This window comes from Labeo rohita, chromosome 6 (genome assembly GCF_022985175.1).
Source record: "Labeo rohita strain BAU-BD-2019 chromosome 6, IGBB_LRoh.1.0, whole genome shotgun sequence".
NCBI classification, from domain to species: Eukaryota; Metazoa; Chordata; class Actinopteri; order Cypriniformes; family Cyprinidae; genus Labeo; species Labeo rohita.
Window position 1 is genome coordinate 18,881,523 of NC_066874.1, and position 19,174 is coordinate 18,900,696.

Consider the following 19,174-nt stretch of genomic DNA (forward strand, 5'->3'; position numbering starts at 1 on the left):
GTTCTTTCTGAGGAATCTGTGTGGTAACACAGCATTCCAGAACTACAAGGTCCATGTCACTTGTGGGAATGAAAAAAAAAAAAAAAACTCACACGAATTTCCAACTCTCAAACGTCGCCTACTGTTCGTCTCCTCAGCTCGTCACTGTAAGTCGATGCTTAGTTTAACGTTAACTGTTTCGTTTAATTATATAAAAAAATGGGAAAGTGTACATTTAACGAGCTATGGCTCCAAGACGGTGCTTTTAGTTTTTGGCTTAAGCCCGTCGTAAACAATCGGCATCAAGCCTATTGCACACTGTAAGAAGGCGTTGGAGCTGGCTAGTTTAGGCATACAAATCCTTAAAGTCGCATGCCAAGTCAGAAAAGCATAAAACTGCTGTAAAAGGTCTGCAAAGATGGCCCAGCTCCTTTCAAAATCAAACGCTCTCAGGCGGGCAAGCAGGGAAAAACTGGCTGAGCTGAAAAAGGTTGAGGAGGAAATCGCAATTAAAGGGGACGAACTGAGAAAAATGTAGACACTGACTGAATGACTGACTTTTAGTCAAAGTAATGCCGTAAAATAATTGTTACAATTTACAATGTTACAATGTTACAATTTACAGTGTTCCAGTTTACAATTGCAAGTTTTGTTCCTGTGTTCTTGACACTAAAAAAAATGTAACCTTTAAATAATAAAACGTTTTATTTTCATAATTCGTGAAGGTCATAATGGTCATAAAAAGGTCATAAAAAGTCATAAATTTGACTGGCTAAGCCCTGCAGAAACCCTGACTGTAGCATATTATTTACTCACCCTCCATGCATCCTATGTGTATATGACGAATGCAGTTAGAGTTATATTAAAATTTATCCTGGCTCTCCTAAGCTTTAGAATGGCATAGATGGGTGTTTCTCCTCATCAGTCCAAAACAAGTCCAGTAATATGCATCTATACTAAAAAGTGCCTCACACAGCTCCGGGGTTAATAAAGGCCTCCTGTAGTAAATCAGTGCATTTTTGTAAGAAAATATCCATATTTAAAACGTAAGAATCACTTTAATCTAGCTTGTTCTAACAGCTGTGCCTGGAACTTGCTTCTTTGACAAGGGGCGTGACAGTACTGAAACACCGTCTAAGCTGTTCGCCAGTGGCAACGCAGTGGGACAGCTAACCAATCACAACACATTTTGTTTTTCGGAAGGCGGGCCTTCATTAAACCCTGAACTAATCGAGCCTTATGTGCCACTCAGTGAGAAATATATTGTAATAATGTAAATTATGTTAAAAATAATGCGTTTTTTGAACCACCAAGCATGAAAGCTTGTTTGAGTACACCCCCAAAACAAAATCAAGACTTTGTAAAAGAGCATTATAGGACCCCTTTAAATGGGGAACAAACTTGCTTACTTAACATAGATGAATCAGTTTAGCTTTTACATGTGGTTGTTTGCGTTTCACCGTCATTATAATTTGTGAGTGGGATTTTTAAGGACCCTGTTTACGAAGTTGGAACATCGCAAACATTTAGCGAATTTAACTACTTAAGTGCAGATCAAAAAGTGCACTGGTTGATGTTAAAACAGCAGGGCAGAGGCGTTTTAACGCACACGGTTACTCACACAATGACGTGCTGTTGGGAGCGCGCGCGTCCAGAGGTGAGGGGAGCACATTATGCTGGTCGGTCTCCCCGTGGAGCTCCTATCAACTCTGAACGCGCGTCAATATGAGTGCAGGCGTCCTCCTCCTCCTCAGCATCCCCGACACACTCCCGCGGAAAGGAAACATGAGGTGATGCAGACTTGACTTCTTCGAGTACATGGATGCGTGCGTTGTTTGCTCAACTGAGAGTAAGTTCCTGTCGGTCGCGCAATGCTTTCATGCATATGCATTCGCATATTTTAGCGACAGGATTAGAGCAGCTGGAATGAGATGCTGAGAGGTCGCGCTCTGAAGAATGGACTGTTTATGTATCGTTAGCACGAAGGTAAGACATCCATGTGCGTGTTTGCAGTGTTCTCAGTGCTGTTAGTCCAGCCTATATTTGATATACATTTATAATTTTCAACTGCAATATTAAGATAAGCTTCAACTTTAATAATTACTGGTTACAGTGCTATCGCTAGAAGCTTACAATAAGTATTCACAAAGTTCCTAATCATGCACTATCCATCTATTCTGTTCTAATCATTTTACATAAGTAGGAAACCACATAATTACTAACCCAGTATATGATTGCTTTGATTATTAATGTGGCAAAAGGTGATCACACTGTGCAGTGTGCACTGAGTAGGCTGTTATTTAGTTAGAAAGTGGTGTTTAAGATTAATTGCTGCATATTTAGGAGGTGTTGGTATAGGAGTTACACAACCGCATTTTATAACCAAACTGACTCCCTTAAGTTTTCGGTGCTCAAAGGAATTAAACTGAAGGAGGTTGATACATGCTATGAACAAAGTAGCAGGCAACAACTGGTTGTCTCTCTCATTCTTAACATGCATATTTGCAGATCTTTGCTGGCAATCACTTGTCATCCTCTTTCAGATGAAGAAATCACTGGTATGACTCTAATACCTAACCTTCTAGTTTATTAAATGCAATGACTTCATTTTACTCAAATTTTGCTGAAAGTTTTTTGCGCTTAATAGTTATGTGAACTCAATAACTGATTATAATTTAAGGAATAGTCCACCTAAAAATTATAATTCTGTCATTAATTACTCACCTTCATGTAGTTCCACACCTGTAAGACCTTCGTTCCTCTTCAGAACACAAATTAAGATATTTTTGATGAAATCCGAAAGCTTTCTGACCCTGTGTAGACAGTAACGCAACTGAAACGTTAGAGGTCCAGAAGGGTAGTAAGGACATCATTAAAATAACCCATGTGACATCAGTGGTTCAACCTTAATTTTATGAAGCTACAAGAATACTTTTTGTCGTGGTACACCCCTGAATGTGCAGCGAAGAAACTGAAGAAATTGGTGAATATTCCAAAAGTCATTATTTTTGTTTTCTTTGGGCACAGAAAGTGTTCTTTTAGATTCATAACATTACAGTTGAACCACAGATGTCACATGGACTATTGTAATGATGACCTTACTACCTTTCTGGGCCTTAAATGTGTCAGTTTCCTTGCTGTCTATGCAGTCAGAAAGCTTGATTTCTTCAAAAATATCTTAATTCATGTTCTGAAGATAAATAAAGGACTTATGGGTTTGGAACAACATGACGGTGAGTAATTAATGATAGATTTTTTATTTTTGGCTGAGCTATCCCTTTAAGCAGAACTTAAGCAGAGTTACAGCAGATTTCTAGCTCCCAGCATGCTTTGCTTGAGATTAAATAGGAGAGTAAATGATATAAATTCACAGTACTCATAACTATGGGTTTCTAAACGTAAATGAATTGAGGCATTTGGTTTTCTTCAATTGAAATGAGTTATTACAACTTACTGGGTTTTACAGCGTAGTGTGCTTGGAAAGCAAATCAAAACTCTTCTTGAGTGACTGCTTGGAGGAGAAAGAACTGGGGAAAAACTAGACCGTATTTTTTGGCTGCACATCTGAGAGCATGAAATCAGCAGGAGCTGCCTGACATTTTGGAATAAAAATGAGTAATAATACAATGAATCATTAAAGATGCATTACAAAATCTTGATATTTACCATTATTATCTCTCACAACAGGCTTTGCTCAAGGCTAATGTCAGTTTGAGATGGGAATTGGTTACCTGTAGATACAGACATGAATGTGTTTCTGTGTGGTGCTTATTTATATAAACAATATTTTAAGTTGAGGGCTGCCTCCTGGCATAAATGTGTGTCACTTTAGAACTGTGATGATTAGATTCATTCCGGTGTGTTCTTACCTGAATGTGAACAGAGTACCCTTGAGTTGGTGAAATTTGTAAAAGGTGTGGGAAAAGCTGTTTATCATTCAATGCCAATTATGATCACTCATCACCCTAACAGAATGCTGAAGTGTTTAAGACCCAGCCATCTGGAAGTACTGAAAGAAATTAGCATAATGAGATCATAGTCTACTGATTTTATCTGTTACCGGAATTTATTTAACGGCCTAAGTGTGTTTAAGCACACACCTGTGTCAAAGAGTCCTCTAGAATTCAACCGTTATTATCGCAGGTTTGCAAGTAAAGTGGATGTTTTCTGAGTGCGGAGCACTTTCAGTGTCTGAACACATATAGGCATGCACTTGAAATATGCTAAAATTATGGTTATGTAATCTTTAAAGATGCCTTTTCTACATGAAGTGCGTTATATTTGACTGTAGTGGCAAAAGCGCAACATGTGCACTGCTGTAAATGCACAGTCATGACCAGCCCACCTTCACCTGAAGGCAAGGCCAAAGGGTCTCTTTTCTAAAGCCTCATATAGGCAAATAACTAGTGACCATCTCCAGTACTGATTTACCATAGTAGCCATGAGTCAAATTTGTTTGTGAGATTTGATCATTTATTGTCTTAATTGAGAAGAAAGTTCCTTTCTAGATAAATCTTGACATTTGAATTCCTGTGTTCGGTCTTGCACATGCATATTGTTTTAACAGAGAATGTCATACGGTGTTCAGTGTAAGCGTTTTTAGTATGTTTTTTTTACTCTTCCCCCTTTTATTGGTTTGCTTTTTACTGAGTGGTTTGCCCTTTTCGAGAGGCTTTCTTTGAAGAACATAATAAGCATGGTTTGCAGAGAGCTGCACACTGTCAGTTTTATGTGACTGGTGGATGTGACTAAACTTAAAATATGTTTTCAAGTGCTCCTAATTTCAACCATTGAAAGATAATTAGCCTGTCTTCTTTTCAGGTGTTGTGTTCTGATTACTTAAAGGAGCAATGATTTATATCTACTTGTGATAATTTTCCACCCAAAGCCAAAATAAAATCTTGTCAAGGCGGCTTGCGTCTAAACATTATTTTGTTCTATGTGAACAGTGTTCTCACTCCTCTTTAAGTAAAACATTAGGTGTTTTGCTCCAAGGTTTTTTCATAGGATGTGGGAGGAAAAACCTGACATAGTTGTTGTACTACTGTAAAGTCGGTGGAAATGTTGGCTAGTTCTAAGCAGTGGTGGGCTTATATATTTGACACGTTTAATTATCGGCATCGACTGATCAGTGTCTGAAACAGGACAGTGTGCAGAATGTAATATAAAATTAGTATTAGCTGGTCTTTATTAAATGTGAATATTACTTCCATTTTATTTTGTTTTAATAATTTATTTGTGAAAACTTTTTTGATTTAAAAATCAGATGCGAAATCAATTAAGCAAATACATAACCAATGAGTGTTTTTTTTTTTTTTTTTTTTTTTTTTTTTTTTTTTTTTTTTTTTTTTTTTTTTTAAAGCCCGATTCACAATTTTAAGCTTGTAAAAATGTTTTCTACTACTTTGCATGGTTTGGTCCCATCTAAGCTAACTTTGTGAAAGTTAGATTTAATCACCATTGATAGCATAGAGCCCTATGAAATCAGTCTTTTCCCCCAAATTCTGTTTTTATATTTCAGAATCCATTTTTTCCATAATTTTTCTAGACTCTGTCAAAAACCATGTCTAGTTAATTGAAATTATGAAACTTACACAATTTTACCTCGGTTTATTTGAAGTTAACAAAAAATACATTTTAAGGCCCTATTAAATGCCCTCTTCCCCTCAAATTCAGATTAATTAATTAAATGATTGATTGATTGATTGATTGATTTGATTTTGATTTTTTTTTTTTTTTTTTTTAATTTATTTTTTTTCTTAACCAAATACTTTTTTCTATTATTTTACTGGATTCCATTTTAATGGTTTCATTAAATTGTAATAATCAAAACCATCTCTAAATGTATTTAGATTTTTCTGCTGAAAAAATTCTGGTAAATATTTTTTTCTTTCTGGTAAGTATTCCTTAAATAATGTTTTAATAATTATTATTACTAGTAGAAATAATTTTTATGAATCTTTGCAATCACTTTTCCTGATAACGTGCTAGTTAGCAAGTTTCATGGCTAAACATGGCTAAAGTAAACAGGCTCGTCACTCCACCAAGAGAAGAGAGGGGCGGGGCAAGCAGAGCTCATTAACATTTAAAGCAACCTCGACCAGAACAGGTTGATTTTTGCAGAGCTAATTTTGACAAGGTAAAAAGGGTACACTACCATTTGAGAAATTGTAACCAAAGCATGTTGTAGACTTTTTTTTTATTAAGACCCTAAAGAATCATATCAACTTGTGGAAAATGGCCATCCGATGACCCCTTTAAACAATAGAAATTTTATTGCAGCGTGTGTTATTTAGTGTCTTTTAAATTAAATATTGTGATATTTAATTTAAATTGGCTGAATGTAAATTGTCCATCAGATACACTACACTGTAAAAAAAACAATTTTTGAATCAACTTAAAATAATTTGTAACCTGGCTGCCTTAAAATTTTAAGTTCAGTCAACTCAAAAAAAAAGTTTATTTAACTTGAAATGTTAAATTATACTAAGTGACAACTTGGATATTTGAGTTGAATTAACTTAAAATTTTAGGGCAGCTGGGTTACTTACCCATCTGTTAAGTTTAGCAAACACAAATATCTAAGTTGTTACTTAGTACAACTTAACATTTCAAGTTGACTAAACTTAATTTAGTTAACTGAACTTAAAAATTTAAGGCAGCAGGGTAACAAATTATTTTAAGCTGACTCAAAATTGTGTTTTTTATTTTTTACAGTGTACTCTCTAAAATATCAGCACTGGTATGAGCTGTCAAAAGTGCATATTAGTCGACCATGAGTTCTAAGAGAATTTTATTGAACGCTACACAAAGCATGAGCATGGGTGGTCTGGGAAAGGAGTTTTCAGTTAGTGTATGTGTACTCGCTAAATCAAATACTTCAATTTTAAACTCTTGTTGTTGTCATCCCCTTTATTCATAACTAAGTAATTCAACCTGTTTTGGCATATTACTGCTTCAATTCTATTTTTAGCTAAGGTGTTCACTGGACAGATTCCTGCAATCGTTCTGGACTTGCACAAAGGTAATCATTATGGATAACCATCAGAGCTCACAATGTCCTGGGTTTGTGAATTTTTGTGTGTGTTCAGATGATGTTCTTATGTTCTTAGTGGTCCTCCACAGCGACTTAGGGAGTCTTTAGAGTTTCGTTGACAAAAGCTTGTCTTAACTTCTATATTAATTTTGATACAAATATAATTTGATACAAATTAAAAGCATGTACAAAGGCACAGTTTCTAAAGTAAATATTTTATTATTTTGCCTGGACGTTTTTTTGAGTAGAGTAAAAGTTTCCTTGGCTTACCTTTTAAGCTTTAAGTAGCTTAGCATTTATCCCTTAATTGTCTTTGGAAAGACCTATTTTTGACTGTAAGAGAATCTTTGAGCGATCTTTGTCTTGGTCAGCTGAAGTACTCTTGCGTATTTACAAGAATAAGCTGTGGAAGTGTTAATGAGCAGTTGCATTACTCGAGGTCATTGTGCGGTGTCATTCTGTGAAGACTAGAGAGGACGACCCAGGCTAAATGGAGGATTCAGATGAGGGACTGAATGTAAAGTATCTTGCTTTTAAAATAATTGCTTGTGTGTCATACTGTGGTGTTTTTCTCTGAGTGCCACTTGTAGAGACAAATATTGCTTGGTTATCTTGTTTTCTGTATTAGTTTAGTCCATGTAAATGTGGACGCTGTTTCTATGGCATATTGCAAATATTATGCATAAAAAAAAAGAGAGGATTTAAAGCCTCTTTGGACATTTATGTGTCTCAGGACTTATTTTGGTTATGTACACTGGTCAAAAGTGTATATTAGAATGATTTCTAAGGATCGTGCAATACTGAAAGCAAGAGTAATGCTAATCTTGTTGTTGAGAATTATCTTAAAATGACAGACTGGGAATATTAGTGGTTTTTAGTAAAACTTTACAAGATTTGGGTGAGTGGCACCATAAAGAGGAAGTGATGTTGCTGTTTGTTCCAGTTTGAGGCTGTTTCTCTTCTGAATATAGGTCTCGTTAGAACTATGATCAGAGGTTTTACATGAGTCCTGCCTCTCACAGTCTGTCGGGGAAGACTGTCAGTTAAAAATATAGCACAGACCGACATTCTTGTATGTTATGTATTTGCATTTCAAACAGACAAGTTATTTAAATGTTAAAGATTGTCCTATTTTCATAGCTAATGCTATATCACCTGAAAAATTTGCTGTTAGAATAATCGGTTATAAATCAAGTATCTTGTTCTCTTCTAAAATATGAATATTTGGCAATAGTTTGTTAACGACTGTCGTTGTGCAGAGATTTTGTACAGTACAGTGGGGTTGTACTGCCATGTTGATGTCAGCAGGGGTCGCAGAGGTCAACGAGGTGATGTGCGTGTGTCGGCGTCTAGAGCTGCTGGGGTGACAGCAGGTGGGAGCCGGCGGGCGCTCTGGCCGAGTTCTGCACTCGCACTTCCACGCTTACTGAGTCACTTCCCATTCATTTACTCACTGCCCCCATATGCACACTTTAGATATAATGTTTTAGCTACAGCATCCAGCACTAATTTGCATATTTGCAATGACGGTTACTTTTTTATTTATATATGTATATGTGCGTACATATATGTGTGTGTGTGTGTGTGTTTGACAAACCTAGTCTTTGCATTCTGACTTCATCTTGCTTTTTAGACTACGTGCGGTACTCTGTGTCCCCATTCTGGCACTCTCTCTCTTTCTGTCTGTCTCTCATGTACACTGTGGTGAGCTTGCCGAGTGGGTGACGTGTGTGGGGAGATCCAGTCTGGTGCAGTGAGACCCCCAGCTGTTATGTCTTGACTATCATGCTGTTGGCTGTCTGTTGGAATTTGGAGCGAGGAAACACTTCAGTATTTGTTGCTATTGTGTTCAAAGGCCTGAAGTGTGTGTGTTTCAGTTTCAAAAAGTCACTTCCACACAATATATCAGGGTTTCTAAAAATATGAAGCAGCACAACGTTTTTTTTTTTTTTTTTTTTTTTGTTTTTTTTTTCCCTTATTTAAAATAATAAAAAATGGTTCCTGATTTCCAAATCAGAATATTTAGGGTCTTATGAAATCCTGTGAAATTCAGTGGTTTTATTAAATTGTAATAATCTCAAGCATTTCTATCTATGTAATTGATTAATAATTACATAGTTAATTATAAAAAAAAAGTATTATTGTTTTATTTATTTCTGTTTTTCAGAAATAATGTGTTGTGTATTTACATTTTCTGCGAAATAAATTCTGGTATTTTTTTTTTTTTTTTTTTTTGGTATATATTTCTTAAAAATAATGCTTTAATAAATTTTTATTATTATTAGTAGTAGTAGTACTATCATTACATTTAAATAATATATTCCTGTCACAATTTCTTCAACTTAAACCAAACTTTTATTTTGATAGGTTGCTGTGAAGACCTTTAAGTTTCTGTTTGTATATTATATGACAGTAGTTTTTTCTCAAAAGAAGTGGTAAAATGATCAATAAATGACTCTGAGAATTTCTGGAGGTTTGACATGTGTTTAAGTATTTATATATCGAGGAGGCAGAGGCTGAAAACACCACGAGGGCCAGGCGCGCTTCAGCGTCAGTATTGTAAATGAAACCGCATTCACACAGAGACTCATAGAAAATACAGGATTCATAGTTAAATAGCATTTTTGCGGCTTCATATTCACAGACACTAGTCCATATCGTGTTTTGCTTTAAGTGTACTGACCTACTTTTGATTTATTCATTCAAAATGTAGCAAAATCTGTGACATTCCGCATTATACAGTAAATTCCATACGTGTTTCCAAACTGAATTTTAGTGATGATCTTGCTGCTTGGTCTTGACTTCCTTTAAGATTCTTCAGCAAAATTGCCCACTTGATTATGATTGGCTAGTAATCTCTCATCTTGTACCTCACTGCTCACCACTTATATGGTAAAATATGATAGATGTTTTATTGTAGAGACGGTCAGATGCAAATGTTCACCGCAATCAATGAAGTATGAGTTTTTGAATATTTTAGAATGCTCTTTTTTTTTTTTTTTAGGTCTGAAAATTACAGTATGTTTTTATAGTAGACCTCTTATTTGTAAAAATGAAAAAGTGATTCCCTATTAAATGTTAAACTGGGGCTTGGTGTTATCAGTCAGGTTCTGTTACGCCTAAGGCATGAGCACGTCCAGGTGAAACTCGTTCTTGGCTGGTGTAGAGACAAAAACAAGACACAGAACTGTGTAATCTGTGTTCTGTAGCTGCACTCTTATAATTTAACTCCAGTGGAGTTGACAGGGCAGCACAGGCAATCTAATGAGACACCTGCGGTGGAGCTGGAGGTGGCCGCCCACCCCTGAGTGTGACCCCGCCGGTCTGAGAGGAATAAATTACCTGTCAGTGTATGAGTATGTTGAGTAAGACTGTCAGCTTGTTTTTTGCTGCTGGCCATTGTGCACTGCATATTTTAAGCATCACCACAGTCCTTGAAGTCACTCTCAGGGGACTTCAAATAAAAATCTCCTGAAATCCAGCTGCGCAGGGGTGATGTACAGTGCCAAAAGTGATTTACATTACTGAATATGTGAGTATTCATTACACAGCACAGGGAATTTTTTTTTTTTAATCATTTTCAACATGGATAATAGTAAGAAATGTTTCTTGAGTGCCAATTCAGTATATTAGAATGTTTTAAAAGGATTATGTGCCGCATGTTTTAAGTTATTTTAAATTGTAGTACTATTTCGCAATATTACTGTTTTTACTGTATGTTTGATGAGAATAAGAATCTACTTTAAAAAGCATTTTAAATTTTACTGCCCCTAAACATTTGAGTTTGTGTTCCTTAGAAAATTGACTGGCCCATTATGAATATTTTTTGTGTCGCTGAGATGCCAGGGTCTACTTGGAGTTTTAAAGCAGAGTTTCATCTCTGTGTCCTTTTTGCTCAACCAGGTCAGGCTAAACACATCCCTGCGGTGATCTCCAGTCCAGATGCTCTGGTTTCCTTTGAGTCAGTGAGTAATGCACCCAGCCAGGGCACTGATTCTGGCAAGAGGAGCATCATGTGCAGCCATTGAGTATATTTTGCAGCCCTCACAAATGTAGCTGAAATGGCCAGACATTGACACATTAAAATTTGTTATTAGCTCATTATTAGCTTTAAGACAAAGTGTGAAGTGTTTAGCTTATAAAAAAGGCTGTTGTGTTTTGTTCTACTCTGTTACTCTCTTTCCTTGTCACACTCCGTTATATATATTAGTTCCAGGTTTAAGGCCCGCCTTCAGAAAAACAAAATGTGTTGTGATTGGTTGGCTGTCTCACTGCGTTGCGGTTTGTGAACAGCTTAAACTGTGTTTCCGTTCTGCTATGCCCCTTGCCAAAGCAGTTAGAGCAAGCTAGATTGAAGTGATTCTTACATTTTAAATATGGATGTTTTTCTTACAAAAACGCATCGTTTCGCTACAGGAGGCCTTTATTGACCACCTGGAGCAGTGTGAGGCACTTTTTTTTATTATGGATGGATGCACTTTAGTGGACTTGTTTTGGACCGATGAAGAGAAAATGCCTGTCTATGTGGTTCTAAAGCTTGGGAGTGCCAGAATAATTTGTAATATAACTCCTATTGCATTTGTTAAAATATGTGTTAAAATAAATATCGTATTACAGTGGCTGTCATAACGTTTCATAACAGATTAATTTAAACATATATTAAATAATTAAGACAAACAGGTAAAGTAAAATATGAGTATTTAGTGTAATATTTTGCAAAATGCTCATCTCTAGACTTAGTTTCTCTAGTTTGCGGCACTGCGGCTCGTTACGGGACGTGGCCACCGGATCTGATCGCATCTACTCTTCACTGTAAAAAATAAAAAACACAATTTGTTGAATCAGCTTAAAATAATTTGTTACCCTGCTGCCTTAAAATTTTAAGTTCAGTCAACTAAAAAAAGTTTATTCAATTTGAAATGTTGTTACTAAGTAACAACTTAGATATTTGTGTTAAACAGATGGGTAAGTAACCCAGCTGCCTTAATTTTATGTTGATTCAACTCAAATATCTAAGTTGTCACTTAGTATAATTTAAAATTTCAAGTTGAATAAACTTTTTTTTTTTTGAGTTGACTGAACTTAAAATTTTAAGGCAGCCAGGTTACAAATTATTTTAAGTTGACTCAACAAATAGTTTCTTACAGTGTAGTCAATGCTTGTTTATACCAGCACGTTTCTGAACCATCCCAGAAGCGGCTCTCCGAGGCGTTTATACAGTGATCTGTCATGCCACATTAAAGACTGTCAAAACGCCATTTATTGTTTTGAATTTCCTGGAAAAAAAAATGCTGTACTTGTTTGGTACACATGCATACCAAATATATATATATATATATATATATATATATATATATATATTATTTCAGCTTGTTGCCAAGGCCATATTCCTCATTTTCACTTAAAATACTAAAATAACTTAATCTAAAACCTATATACACATACATACATTATATATATATATATATATAATGACAACAAACAAATGATAATATTTTCAAATGAAAATAAAAAGAGAAAATATAAAAATACATTTGAATTCAAAATATTAACAAAAACACACCACCACTTTCAGCTGAAAATGAAAACTTTTAATGCGTTTTTTTCCTGTTCAGTTTCACAACAATGGTGTTTTGGGGACCTAAAAAGTTTTTGAAAACGATAGTTATCAGGGTCAGAAAGCTTTCAGATTTCTTGACAATGTCTTTGTGTTCTGAAGCTAAACAAAGGTGTTGCGGGTTTGGAACAGCGTGAGGGTGAGTAATTAATCACGGAATTTTCATATTTGGGTGAGCTATCTCTTTAATCATTTTGGTGGATCCGTGTGAACAGGGAGTGTTTTGAACTGTACGCTAACCTTTTCAAAAATGCAAAGAAAAAACATTTGTTATTACTACAATCGTTGTGTAAACGTATCCTAAAATAACACTGGTACGATGGATGCTAAATCAGTCTCATAAAGAGCTTTAAAAACAACAAGTGGTTCAGACGACGCACTGACTAGGCAATTATGGAAATGTGTAGGTTTTTGCACATCCCTTCTTGGAAATTTTTATGCCTAGACAAACCCAACTCCCTCAAACTGCCCATCTTGTTAGTAGCTCTGTATCCATCCTGTGATTTGCTATGAGTTATTGCAGTCTTTCTGTCAGCAGCTCCATGGCCTCCCAGTGTCACATGTCATGGCTGGGCGTGTTTCCCTGGGCCTTGCCCAGCTTGGTGCTTTTTTCAGCTCTGCAACTAGTTTGGTGGAAAGAAACCATTCATCATTGCTTTGATATATGTCTTAAGCATTATGTATTGAGGATGATAAATTTGCTAATAATCAGGAGGGTTCATAAATTAACACACCTAAAGCAAGCAGATTATGAATGCCACTTTTGAGATTCAAAGTACATTTAATAAAGGGACTGTTCAGAATAAGCATGTAGTTTCCTGACAGTCAGAATCTAGTTTCAGGGCGAACTGTTTTTCAGAAGGTGTGATGAAATGTCACTTCTTCTTAAACATGGCATATTTAACAGCTCGCTGCTGCTGCTTTGGTAAGTGTGAAAATATGAGTGGCTTAATCCATATGAAGTAGAGGAGACAGAATGATCTTTATTAAAACACTTTCATGGCATCCGTGTTTTATAACTGGGCTTAACAGTAAGGATTTTTCTTTCTACTGACCTAATGGGACTGTGCCCCTGTAGTTCAGAATTGTACTTGCCTTGCTAACATTTTCACATTTTCAAAAACATTAACTAAATAAATGAAAAATTGTTTAAAAAAACAACAAAAAAAGTAAATTAAATATAAAAATTATTTATATAATACTACTTATAAAAATAAAATATTAATATTTTTTATTTAATTAAAATAAATACTGCAATTTGCAAAAAATTATGCAGCAACAATATATCTCCATTAATCACTATCAAGTCATTCATGCAATTACAACATCCTCATGTGTTAATCAGCTGTAAATTATCTTGGTGACATTTAAATATACAGAATTAACAGCATCAGTGTTTAATACTTTAGTACTGAACATTGTTTACACTTAGAAGGCATTAAAAAATGTAAGATGACAGTGCAGCACTGTCTGAAACTCTTGCAACTGGCCCTCGGCCATCAGGCCGTCCTGTGGGTAATGGCTACATAATCTTTTAAGAAACGATTGTGGTCTGCCTAGAAACCTAAACTTGTGAGAATAGATATATGTAGTGCTGCATTTTGACAGCTTTATTCGTTTTTTTCATTTATTCTCCCTATAAGGAGATGCATGTGGGACATTGGCTTTCTAATTCTTTTTTCCATACAGTTTGAGGTCATCTCCACACCACATTATAAGGGGATTCAGTACTTATTTTAGTCATCTGAAGCAGCTCTATTTAAAGGGCTTTCCTGTGTCAGTTTCCCCTGGATTTGTAAACTGTGATTATAGGCACATTACGTTGTGGCTTCAGTACAACTATAAATGATGTTCAGCCACATTTCTAACAGATTTGTAGAATTTATGAATACGATCTTTTATATAATCCCAGCAGAATGTCAAAGGAAGTATACAATCTTCAGGCCTTATAGCACCCTAAATTGCTACTAACTAACTGAATTAACGAACTAAATGAATGAATAATCAATTGAATGCATGAATGAATGAATGAATGCACGAATAACACATTAGGGGTTTGACAAGACACTCGAGACGAGACTGGGTTCACGAAGACGAGACGAGACAAGATTTTTAAACTTTTTTTTTTTAAAAGAAATCCTCAGTAGTGAAATATATAGGGAAAATAGTCTTTTATTCAACTGAAAAAGACAAAATGCCAAAAAAAAAATGTAGGTGCATTTTGAACTTTATGAAAATCGCAGACTTCCATTTCAATTAATTATATGCAGTAATAAACAACATTTAAACAAGAGCTTCACGATTCTGGATAAATTGAGAATCCCAGTTGTTTTAAATAAATTGGAGACCATGATTCCTGCAGCACGTGTTGTGTTCGCAATTCATTCAATGTCAAAGTCTGTGTTTGAAGTGAGCGTGCAGAATGGTGAGGTGTCTCTGCCTGCTGAGAGCTCATGGCTGTGGGCTGGACTGATGGAGTGGTGTCAGCGTGATTTTGCTCTGTGTGGGAGGCAGGAAGGACTGGAGGTGATGTGAAGGAGCCATGAGTCAGTTTGAGCTTTCATAGGTCACCACCTGCAAGCTATACAATCCCTTCATGTTTACAGACAGAGACACAGAGTACCATTTCAGACGTGAGGAATGGATAAAGCTACTGATATTGGAGTCATAAATTCAGAACAAAATCAAAAATACAATCAAGTATGAAAGAATGTTCTTTCTTGAAATTTTTTTTTTTTTGGGTCTATTTTTTCTTAAAGTGATAATTCACCCAAAATTGAAAATTACCCTATGATTTACTCACCCTCAAGCCATCCTAGGTGTATATGACTTTCTTCTTTCAGATGAATACAATCAGAATAAAATTATATATAAAATGTCCTGGCTCTTCCAAGCTTTATAATGGCAGTGAATGGCTGTTGATATTTAATAGTCTAATAGAAGTCCAATGAAGTGCATCCATGTATCACGAAAAGGGCTCCACACAGCTCCAGAGGGTTTATAAAGGCTTTGTGAAGCGAACTGATGCATTTGTCTTAGAGAAACATCCATATTTAAAACTTTATTAACCGTATTCTGTAGTTTCCGCTTACTGTCGTACCCACATTCTCTAGAGAGCAGCGTTCCAGCAGATGACGTAGGCTCTGATCAGGGAAAAGTTTCGCGAAAACCATTTTTTGCTTAATTTGTGACCGGTGTTTAATTTTGCTCTCTCCTCTGCGCTTCCGTGTTCATCACCATGTTTGCTTATATCCTGCGTCATCTGCTGGAATGCCACTCTCTCTCATTTATGTGAGAGATGCACTGTAAAAAAAATAAACAAACAAACACAATTTGTTGAGTCAACTTAAAATAATGTTTTACCCTGTTGCCTTAAAATTTTAAGTTCAGTCAACTCAAACAAGTTTAGTCAACTTGAAATGTTAGATATTTGACTACTAAACTACTAAAGTAGTTCACTAAACTAAATATTTGGTTTGTTAAACTTAAAAGCTGGGTTTGTTACCCAGCTGGCTTAAAATTTTAAGTTGAATCAACTCAAATGTCTAATTTATCACTTAGTACAACTTAACATTTCAAGTTGACTGAACTTTTTAGACTTGTCTGAACTTAAAATTTTAAGGCAGTTGGGTTACAAATTATTTTAAGTTGATTTAACAAGTAGTTTTTTACAGTGTAGAGATTATGAATTATAAAGTTTTAAATATGGATATTTTCCTTACACAATCGCAGATTTGAAGGCAGTGGGGTAACAAATTATTTGGATATGGATATTTTTCTTACACAAATGCATCCATTCACTTCAGGAGACATTTATTAACCCACCGGAAAAAAATTCATGAATCCAGCCGCAGAAACTTTTTTTCAGGTCATTTTAAAAAGTGTTTTAAGCCTTTAAGTCTTTCATGTAAACCCTACCACCCAAATCCCACCTTTTTTTTTGTTCGGTGGTGAGTTATATTCACATCCTTGTGGTGTCAGAAAGTAATTTAACACTGCCCTCTACTGTATTGAGTGGAACCAGGAAATTGTTTGTGTGGAGGGGGAAACGCAGGGTGACCACAATGTTCTGGTCTAGTGTACTGCAAACTAGAGGGAGAGGAAAAAAGAAAGAAAAAGAAAAAAAAAACACTGATCTTCCTCAAGTTGAAACAGGTGTTCTGTATTTTTCTAGAATGGTGGTGCTCAATATGTGTCGCAGCATGAACTGTGCATAGGTGTCGCCACACTACTTTTCAGATTTATGTATGTTAGAGAAATCCATGTTCACTCAAGAAATAAAAAGTTTTGATGTGACATACTGTTTGTTAATATACAAAGGGGATGCCTATACAGTGATATTCGGACTATATAGACTTATTTATGTGCAGTGATGCAATGCAAATATTTGAGTGACTCAATTATTCATTGTTTATATTAACCTAATAAATATTTAATGAGCAGGCATTAAAAGTTTAGTATCACCTGTATGACTTTCAGAACCCTGTAACAGCCACTGTTTAACTTCCCCAAACCTTGCACTAAATAACAATAATACTAAAGACAGAAGCATTAAAGCCATATGATAAGGAGCAATAATTGACATTGAGTCAAAACAAATACGTTTGGCATTTAGATTCATGTTTTTGTACACAGATTTTGTTGATAATTTCCTCATGTTTTTTTTTTTCAAAAGGCCATGTGCATAATCATAAAGGCTACCACGTATGCCACAGTTCAGTTCAAAGTTGTTAAAACATGAGAGAAAAAACTGGCATGTTGAAATGATTCTGTGCTTCATGTTTTGACCACAGAGGGGAGTTCCTCATCTTCTTCCAGAAGTGCTGGAACTGTAGCTCTCTGTGCGTTGTAGAAGAAAGAGTCCTTTATGTATCACTGATACCTCCGTAGCTGTCGCCATAGGTTAGCAGGGCTATCCCAGAGAGCTCCCACGTGGCTGTATGAGAGCAACAGTTCGTCTGTGTGAGGCAGTGTGACAGATTGCAGATCGGGGGAGGGCGGGACCATCCGTGTGGAAGAGTCAGTCATGCAGACAGGGCCTAAACATACTCTATACCTTGCTGTGGGCTGGATATCAAAGAACAGAGAACATGAGAAGCCAAATACTTGCTGGACTGAATAATCTAATTCTCGTCATGAAAGACGGACCACTGCCTCCATTAAAATCTTAAGTGATGTTTCCAGTTACAACTGTCTAGATGGCCGTAAATGAACCACTGAGGTATTTCCCCTGTGAGGTATATCCCGTACTGGAGTGTTAACAGGCTTACGTGCGGCTCAATAAATCTAAGTAGCCTGACAAGCTGTCAATCTTAATGATTTCCTGCTGAAAACGCATCCCTGCTGCCAATGTCAAAATCCATGCTATAGTGTCATCAGAGTACCTACTTTTAACAGACATGTATATTCATTCTGGAGGTTTTGAGAACAGATGTGTAATTATTTGCCATGTATTTTTTCTTTTTTTTTTTCTAGCAAGGTATGGTAACTATATTTTTGTTGTTTTGTTGGTGGAAGAATTAGTTTCTTCACATTTAGCTGCTTGCTGAGCTGCATTTTTTTTTTTTTTTTTTTTTTTTTGATTGTAGTTAACAGATGGTCTACCCTTGAGGTTAATAATCAGACTGTTGAGTTGGTACAAATGTTCTTCATGGTCCTTTTTTTGTGTCTTCATGCTTTTCTAGCACAGTTTTTATTTTTATCTCTGCTGCATTTTCCCAAGACATCTCACCAGTGCACAGTTTTTACATATATTTTACATAATTCATTTTGATAATACTTTACAATGAATTTGAATTAATTAATTAATGAGTTAGAAGGACTAAGTATGAACCATTTTTTGAACTATTATAGATAATATTATAGTTTTTTTTTTTTTTAGTATTTTGAATTGGTTTACATTTCTATTTTTATTTTAAATGTTGATTTTAAAGATTTTGTTATGCTGTAGATACTTTCTACATTTCTAAATATGTCTACAGTTTTTATTATATAGTACATTAAGTTAAACCAAATGAAAATGAGACATGAAATTGAGAAATGAAGATGAAATGAATGTACATTTTTATTATTTTCTTTTTTTATTGCTCTTAATATTTATTTGAAGTAACAAAATAGTTTTTTTTTATTACGTTAGTGAACAGTAATAATCCTGTAATAAACATTTATTAACCTAATATAATATTAATTTAAATTAATTTTCACCTATAGGTGTACTTTTGCAAGTGTAAGTATATACATTGGTAATTCATGTTCATTTATACTGCTTATGTTAATTCATACAACGTGGAATTTTAAAATGTATTACTATATGCATGGAAATACCAGTAATCTACATTATTTATTACTGTCAAAGTATTGTTCATTTACAAAAAAATTAAGTACAAATATTGCATCCACTAATCTTGCACACCAAACCTTATTGTAATGTTATCAGTTTTTTTTTTTTTTTTTTTTTTTTTTTTCTTTTTGTATATCTATTTTTATAATTGCATATGGTCATGTTTAATAAGTTGTCTAACTAGTCTATACTAAGTTTTTAA

General features: G+C 35.2%; 1 protein-coding gene across 19 annotated transcripts in view; it reads left to right on the forward strand.

Annotated features, from left to right (window-relative positions):
• dlg1a (discs large MAGUK scaffold protein 1a) overlaps positions 1–19,174 on the forward strand; it is a 144,284-nt gene that overhangs the window by 5,575 nt on the left and 119,535 nt on the right. Inside the window, exon 1 of one of the 19 annotated variants that reach the window (XM_051113494.1) lies at positions 1,820–1,965. The exons of 17 other annotated variants lie outside the window; for them this stretch is intronic. In XM_051113494.1, coding sequence (XP_050969451.1) covers positions 1,936–1,965 — 30 coding nt within the window. In that variant the 5' untranslated portion in view covers positions 1,820–1,935. Of the gene's footprint in view, positions 1–1,819; positions 1,966–7,490; positions 7,533–19,174 lie in introns of those variants that run through there. One more of the 19 variants, XM_051113495.1, reaches the window with a different exon arrangement.